The sequence below is a fragment of the Phaseolus vulgaris genome, chromosome 9, assembly GCF_000499845.2.
Source record: "Phaseolus vulgaris cultivar G19833 chromosome 9, P. vulgaris v2.0, whole genome shotgun sequence".
NCBI lineage: Eukaryota > Viridiplantae > Streptophyta > Magnoliopsida > Fabales > Fabaceae > Phaseolus > Phaseolus vulgaris.
In genome coordinates, this window is record NC_023751.2 from 20,719,507 (window position 1) to 20,728,042 (window position 8,536).

Genomic DNA, 8,536 nt, shown 5'->3' on the forward strand with positions numbered 1-8,536 from the left:
AGCCATGGCGTCGTCCCTCGCCTTCTCCACCGTTTCCAGGAAGACCTCCCGGTCGGCTGACCTTTGCTCCAGTTTCTTCACCTTGGCGGCGTCAGTTTTTATTAAGGTCTCTAGGTCAGCCACCCTAACGCGATAAGGTACAATCTTGCTTTCCAGCTCAATCTTCTCTTGAGCCAGAAGCTGCACCTTGTGGCGTAGATCGGTGGCCTCCTTGCGCACCAACCGGAGCTCAGTGCTCATTGCGTCTTCTACTCGGGAGTGTTCAATCTCCGCGAGTGTCAGATTGAAGGATAACTTCTCCACCTCAACCCTCATAGTGCTATTCTCAGTTCGAAGGTTGAAGAGGTCATCCTGGAGCTTCCTGGTGGAGCTCTCCACAGCTCTAGAGATAATGGTGGGGAAGTCTTCTGCCATCATCTTCAGTTTAGCAGAGAAAGGCTCCCACATCTTCTTAACCTCAATAGAGAGACCTGCCTGTGGAGGCGCCGGGTGGGCCTGTTGTTGGATCTCGCCGCCACCTTCTTTAGTTGGTTGCTCAGCAGGTGCTTCTTGGTGTGCCGGCGACGTCGGGGATTCAGTAATCAGAATTGGAGAGTTATGGGCAACTTCATCCCCGATTGGAGCAACGTCTGCGGCTGAGGCATTTGAAGGGGGACCCCCTCCAGCTGTTGCACAAGGCGTGGAGGCGCTCGGGGGGTCCTCCATGAAATTTGGCTCGGGGGCCTCAACCGCAGGTGGCGCAGTCGCCAGTGGGATTGCTTGGACTGGGGAAGCAGAAGCTGCGGGGGGTGGTGATGATGGAGGAGGAGCAGGTGTAGACGGCGGTGTTGATGTTGGAAGAGGGGGTGGGGCAGATGGTGAAGAAGGTGTCACCCTCTTCCTCTTCGTGACAAGGCCATCTTCAGTTGCCTCGTCGTCTTCCTCTTCCTCCTCATGGACTACCTGGGGGGCTTTCCTCTTGGGTTTCCTGAGGACAAGCTTCTTCCGTTGGTTGGCGGGTTGGACAGCGGCAGGAGCTGCGCACCTGGGTGGCGATCTGCCTTGAGCAGCGGCGATCTCCACCACAGAGTTTGGCACTGTTTGGGAACCCGTTGCCAACCCGTGGGTTCGGGCGAGCGCCCTTAATTCAGCGAGCTTGCCCCGACCCAACATGTTATCTGCACAGAGCAAAAATGCATGGGTTAGCTCAGAAAGAAAATGAATGCATAAGACAGTATGCAACAGAAAGCAGATAAATGATGCAGAAAATAAAACCAAAGTCTTGCGCACAACGCACAAGACGCCCAGAAACAGTTAACAAAAGTAGTATTAGAACAAGAACTTAAATGTTCTAACCTATTCGAATTTCGAGTTGGTCCTCAAAGAACTCGAAGCAGATGAGTGTGGTGGTGAGGAAGGTGATGTTGGCGTCCGCGACACTCTTCCAGAAGAAGCAGAGGTCTCTGTCCAAAACGTCCATGCTATCAGGACTTCTGGGTCTCCTGAAGCTGCTTTTGGACTCTTTGTTCCCCTTGTTTACCCAGTACAAGGGGAAACCGTCGAGCAAGGAAGCGTCCTTGTCGTTGGGGCGTACCTGGACGAACTTGCCCTTCCAGTCTTTATAGGATTATTGGAAGATAGAGAGGATCGACCTCCCAGCAATCCCGTTCAAGCTAACCCACAGGCGATCTCCTGGGTGCTTGGCTTCGAAGAGAAATAAGAAGACATCCACAGATGCTGGCAACCCCAGATGGTCGCACATGACTTGGAACACCCGCACAAACGCCCAGCTGTTGGGATGGAGCTGGGCGACGACGATGTTGAGCTCGGTGAGAAGCTCCCTCTCAAAACGAGTAAAGGGAAACCTGAGTTTCACCTTCTTGAACAAAGTTGTGTAAACGAAGCAGAAGGGCCCATCATTGTTCGCCTTGTCGTCGACGCAAATTGGCAGGTCGGGGGGGCAAGGTAGCACCGTCATCTTCTCGTCGTGCTCCTTGTGGAATGTTTGGTGAGGCTCATCCCCCTTCGTCAACCGCAGAACTGCCCCAGCAGTGTTTACAGAAGACGTTTCCCTCAACAGGGTTGAGTTGACCCAGGGATATAGTTTTTTGAAGTCTGGTGGGTGGACGGAGGCTCCTCCAGTGACAGGCGGAGTAGCCTGGGCCGGGTTGGGGCGAGAAGGTGCAGGCCTCTCAGCCTGAGAAGATGAAGCACCGCGTGCTTGCAGTGGGTTGTGTGCTTGAGAAGAAACGAAGGAGGAGGATTTGGGGTGATCTTTGAGCGAGTCATTGTTGAAGCTGCAAAGGAAGAAGAAGAGGAAAAATGATCAGGGTTCGCAGAGGCTGACTCGATCATGAAAGAAGGGGAAAAACGAACGAACGTAGGTTCGTTGTGGCGTTGACGGAGCCCTAAGTTACGAAGAATGAGAAATAGCAAAAACAACCCACAACGTATGCACCAGACAGTTAAAGGATGATGCGAATCGGTTAAAATGCAGGAAAAACCAGCAGAAGAAGGAAAGGAAGTACCTTTTTATGATCGGGAAGACGATGAAGGATGCTGGTGATTTAGAATGTTGGAGAGCGTTGAGAGCTTTTTTGCAGAAGAGAGTTGGAGCGTCTGAGAATACGAAGAAAGTGATGGAACAGTGAAGCGAAAATGAGTTTAAGGGTTTTTCGAAATGGGTTTGGGAAGCGCAAACGTTAACTGAAGGTAACCGTTGATGAAGCCACGTGTCGAGCGATGGGTGAGGGGTTTGGTGGAGCGTCAGAGAAGCAGAAAGTACGAGCGCTTGGAATTCTGCGTCAGTGCCACGTAGATCGGTGTAGACATGACTCTTTCAGTCTTTTCGCTGGACAAGTCTTCGCTTAAGACTGGGGGGCTTGTGTACCGCCCTGGTAGTCGGAAGTGATGACGTGGCATCAAGCTACAGTGTAGGCGTGTTGACAAGGCGTCAGATTTGCAGAAGGGAAGGAAGTCGGGGGGCTCGTGTAGCCGCCAGTTATTAAGTTGGCGTGCTCCGATCTCCAGCATACCAGGACCGGCGATCGCCCAGTTGAAGATGAAGTCGCCAGATGTAAATTCAGGCGACCAAGTGATTGGAGATCGCCAGAGCAAGCACATCGCCGAAGATGAAGGTGGTGCAGATTATGAAGGCGGCTGGCGAGACCACAGGGAAGGTGTACGAAGGCACCCTAACTCGCCAATTCTAGTAGAGATCGCGCTCCCAAGTTGGCTATGCACTGGGCAGTACCATGCATAAGTAACTTAGCCAAAAAGAGAGTTAGAAGCAGCGCCCAAGTCAAGGAGGCTCCAGATGATGGCACGTGTACGACTGGATGTGAGCCACGTGTCCAGGTCTGTAACTGCCAGGAGAGAGAAAGTGACCAGGTATATAAGAGTTCTCAACGAACTTCTGAGGTACGCACGTTCAGATTATACTCTTTACGCTTGCGAGTTCTTGAGCAGACTGTGAGAGAGGACATTGCACGGTTCCTTGAGTGTTCTTACTCTTAGTATTTGGTGGTTCGGTCACTGACTTGGGCGTTGGAGTGCGATCGACCGCAGCGGCGCCGCTCTGTTCTTTTGCAGGTTCTTGAGGTGGATCTTGGCGGAGGACGGAGGTTGAAACGGTGCACACGTCGATCCAAGTTTGACGAGGCAAGTTCCAACGTTCTGGTCAACAGGCAGGATCAGGGAGTTTCTTCCTCCACCTCACATTTTTCTTCCTGCATCCTATAGAAAATCTGGAAGATAAAAAGTCATTCCAAAATTTCCATTCTGAAACACATTTTTTTTTTTGATTGATTAATCCAGAATTAATAAATTATGATCCAGAAAATATATTCTGGAAATATTTCAGAATGAGTAATCTGGAAATCATTTTTAAAATGGGTAAAACAGTATTCTTTGAAAATAATGGGGTGCAGGAAGAAATTTGTTAGGATACAGGAAGAAAAAGCCCTTTTATGAACTACCAGACCCATTCGGTGGGTTCTTTGTAACTTGCGTGGTCTAAAATGTGTTTGTGCTTCCTGTACCCATTCAATTTTAACCCTCACTCTATCAATTTCTAAAATTTCAGAATTATCCTTATACATGTCAGTGCATTCTGAAATGGGAGATATGATACATTTCAGAATAGGTTGTCATGTGTTTTGGAAGTAAATTGAAAAAACAAAATCTTTTGAAAAAACTGATCAAGAATACAAATAGTATATTTTGAAAAATGGAATTTTTGGAAAATAAAATCCATAAACGTATCTTGAAAAAGAAATTTCAGAAAACAAAAATTTCAAAACATACTCCGAAAATACTATTCCATAAAGTTATTCCAGACAACTTAATCAAAAAAATTTCAGAAACCCAAATTTAGAATTTTATTCCAGAATAACAAATCCGTAATACATTCTAACCTGCATCACACTCCTATTTAAAAACTCTAAAGAAAACATTTTTATAATTTTACATCAATAATCAATAATAAGGTGTGCGTTAGAATTGATTGAGTGTAGAAGTAAAAACATGTGACATTTTAAGTCCATGTCTATGACCTCACCAACGGCTTTGGGCTTTTAACATCCAATTATTTGTCGTCTCCTCTCTCATTTTTTGTGGAAAGCAATTTTTAGGGACTAAAACAATTTAAGAAACATTTTGTTTTACCGAAATAATATTTACAAAACTTCTTTGTGTGAAAATCTATTTACATTTCATACAATTTGAATACTACAAATTGCACCTGAACACATTTGAATTTTGTATATAATTATTTAATATTTTTCTTCACTTTAATACATTCTTAAAATTACTCTAAAAAGTATATTCATAAAAATGATTTTAAATTTTATCGTCGATAATGCCAGAACTTCAATGCAAAATAATTTGAAGTATATTTGTAAATATTTTTTGGCCATGAACTCTATCAAACTTGGATGGATCTTCGAGATCAAATTCATCTAATTTTTCATTGATAAAAAAAGGCAAGTGAAAAATTAAAAAATATATGTTTAAAGTAATATTTGAATTGTTAATCCTACGTTCATAATATACTTCAAAAATAAATTGACTATAAGTGAAAAATCACAGATTAAAAATGTTTAGTTATCCCATTTTCTTCATACATATATTTTAATTTTTAAGGAAATATTAACGTTAGAAATTCAGTTTGGAAAACCATTCAACATGCTAATAGTTTAGTCAACAGAAATTCAAGAAAATTAGTTTATAGAAAAGTATTTTCAAATTTCCCTTGACAATATTGCTGGATAAATGTCACATAGACCCCTTATTTATTTGTTGCCCTACTTTTCCATTCTTATTTTCAAGAATAAAATTGTTTTACACAAAAAAAACACCCATCTAACAATTCTTTATAATAATATAATAATATCTTAAATTAAAATATTAATTTATTGATTTGTAAAGTATATGTTTTTAGTGTATGACCTTTTTTTCAATCCAAGTTGCGACTTTACTGTGTAAATACTGTACAACTAAAATCACAGTTCAACAAAATATCATGAGTTTTATTGTTTTTGTCCGCGTCAACATTTCAACGGTCAAAGATAAGATACCTTAACCTGCTTTGTAGAGACTGGAATATTGTTTATTTTATTTGTAGAGAATTGGAAACAAATACATGGCTTATATCTTTTTTCCCTTTCCACTGACTCGAGAAAATGACCATTTTCATCATCCAGTTTGCACTGATAAGGTATCTTTGTGAGTAAAGTTAAATCCTGATAATAAAGCCAAAAAAATGAGGAAAGAGAGTTTGTTATACCTTGACATGTCTCTAACAATGAAGGAAAATTCTTATTGACTAAGCAATTTTAGAATTGCACATTCCTACGACACAAGTAGCTAAGACATACATAGAAATGTTTTTTGCCTCTTTTTCTAAAGGGTCATATAATTCTAGAATGTTACCTTACAGCATCTGCTGATGTCTTTCAACTTTCATAGTATGCTTCTAATTCTATTAGTTTAAAAAAATAGATTCTGTCCTTTATTCAATTTCTCTTGATTGAGTATACTCAACAGAAAAATCATGGGTTATCGAATCTGAAGTTCTGACCGTCAAATTCAAACTGGTTGAAAGGAAACTCTAAAGCAACTGCTGCTGAGTTTGGAGCTGAAGTAGCAGCTGGGATCATGTCATTGATATGAGACTCAAAAGTTGCCAAATTTGGGTTCCCTACAACACTGTTCACCCTACTTGGAGACACCGAATAGTGGCTTATTCCGGATGTAGCAGGTGACATATAAGGAGAACTGAAATTTTCAAGCAAATGGGGAGGGAAAACTTGACCTTCATTTTTAATGTTTGTTGATAATGGGAAAAGGAATGGAGCAAATGATTGGTCTGTGGAATCTAGGTTCTCTGTTTGGACTCTCAACCCTTCTCGGAGATTCAAAAGTAAATCATTTGGTTGCTGCTCAAGGCTTTGCAAGATATTCTGCTGCTGATTTGTGTTGTTCAGACTTGGTTCTTGGTTTTCCAGTGGAATTATTGAAGAAGAACCCATGTTGTGGGCCACCGTGCATGTGTGCTTTCCTCGGTAATTGATTTCAAAAATTGTAGAGTCTTCATCAGATCTTTGCACTTGCTTTGTTGCCATGCAACCTTGAACAGTTCTGTGGGTACATCTGTAATAGCCCCTGCAAACGACAAAAGTATATAGTTATATATATATATATACACACATATAATTTATAAATCTAGTTCAACACTATATACATATAATATAGACATAATAGTATTAAATATGTTGTTACCTGGGGTACATGGCTCCAAGAATGTCTTTCTGACCATATTTTCTCCAACTATATCCATCATCAAGAGGCCCTTCCACCCCCATACCTGGTGTAACCCGAATCCTTTTTGTCCATCTCGGTAAAGTGTTTCTGCGAGGAAAGAAGTTAATCATGACGTTAGATGCAGGGTTTTCAAAAAGGTTAATGACCAGATTTCGGCCACAACTCGAAAGCTTTTTGAGGTGCTAGCTGCCGTAATGCAATGACAAAAACATTTGGTATGGATACATGCATTGGTGTTAGATGTACCTTTTTCTGAAAGCATTGTGGTCTTGGTCCTTCAAATCTCTCTCGGAGTCTTCACTTTGGGGACTACTGCTGATAGGTGAGTCTGACATTCGGATTGCAGCTGTTATGGGCAGCTGCGATGACTCACCCTTAGGCACTGGCCCTTTCCAATTTACCATTTCAAGTGCCTTTTCAAAGGTGGATATGATCTTCTGGATGAGGTCACGGGTTTCTTGGGACGAAGAAGGCGTGTGGAGATACACTTGGAGCTGCCTTGCCAACTCCAAACCTTGTAGTAGCTCTTTCATGATGCTTTTTGGGTCTCCCATGTTGTCCATGTAGGCACAAAAGCAAGATGAACCCCGTGATGTGGCAGGTGATGAAAAATGATTGGTTCTGAGAAGAAAATTTGATGTCAGAGGCAAATTGGCACATGCCCAAGATTGCCTAGGACATGGACCAAGGACACAAAGCCAAAAGATAGGTAAACTAAAGCATGGATTGGGCAGATTTAGTGGATGGTGGCAGAAGAAGCAAAACCAAAAACCTAAGGTTTAGACGCATATAGAAGAGAATAAGAAAAAAAGGGGTTAGCGAGGAGGTGAGTTATATGGGAGTTCTAAGGTGAGGTTGTGATTCTGAATGAAGCTAAGTGTGGGAAAGCGCAGAAAATAGAAAGGAAAAGAAAGTTTGACTGAGAAAAGTGGAGTGGATTTTCTTTACTCGGACTAGTCTTTGGTCATAGGAATTGAAAGGGTAAGAATGAGAGGTCCAATTGCTGACCCATTCTCCAGCACAGACCCTTCTTAAATCTTTAGCATTGACCCTCTTATCTTCAATAACCATATCATATATCACTACTCACAATCACAACACCTATCATCAGTATCCCTCACTTTTTTCACTCGCAGTAAAAAAGGAGCCACAACAGATAATTCTTTAATTAGAAGAAAAAGTCAGATTTATGAGAAGGGTAAGGTTGGAAAAGAAGGAGATTAGGAATCTTCAAACCTTGTTCCGCGTGGTTACCATTGTACCTTCCAAATTGTTATGGAAGCTTTTTGACAAGGTTGGGTGACGTGGGCCATTCACTTTGCTTCCATCACTACATTTCTAATTCAAATCCTCTCTACAGTGAACTTATTTCTCAGCTGTAGCTCACAACACATTAATTTATAACATTCCATAGCTGTTTTTGCCATAACTGGATTCAATCTGACTTTAAAAAAATTACTAAACTAGATCAATTTCAGTTATGTATTTATTAACAATAAGTGAATTTTAAGTTCTTCATTTCTTCTCTAGACATAACTATTCATTTCCATCTAATCAAATTAATTTCATACCAATTACATCTCAAAAGTTATTTCAATTTAATTCCATTTAATTTTGACAAGACCCCACTCATATAAGAATTATTGCCGCGAACTGTGCGAGCATAAAAGTCCTACAATCTAGTGTAGATCAATTTGATGTTTTATTTATTTATTTTTCGTTTCTCATGCACGTT

General features: G+C 41.6%; 1 protein-coding gene across 1 annotated transcript; it reads right to left on the reverse strand.

Annotated features, from left to right (window-relative positions):
* Positions 1 to 5,565: 5,565 nt before the first annotated feature.
* On the reverse strand, positions 5,566 to 7,670 carry LOC137822061 (probable WRKY transcription factor 53). Its single transcript, XM_068626956.1, has 3 exons — positions 7,048 to 7,670; positions 6,760 to 6,888; positions 5,566 to 6,642 (listed from the first exon to the last, which is right to left on the reverse strand). The coding sequence occupies exons 1-3, from the start codon at positions 7,362 to 7,364 to the stop codon at positions 6,030 to 6,032; spliced, it is 1,059 nt and encodes a 352-aa protein (XP_068483057.1). The 5' UTR covers positions 7,365 to 7,670; the 3' UTR covers positions 5,566 to 6,029.
* Positions 7,671 to 8,536: the final 866 nt, after the last annotated feature.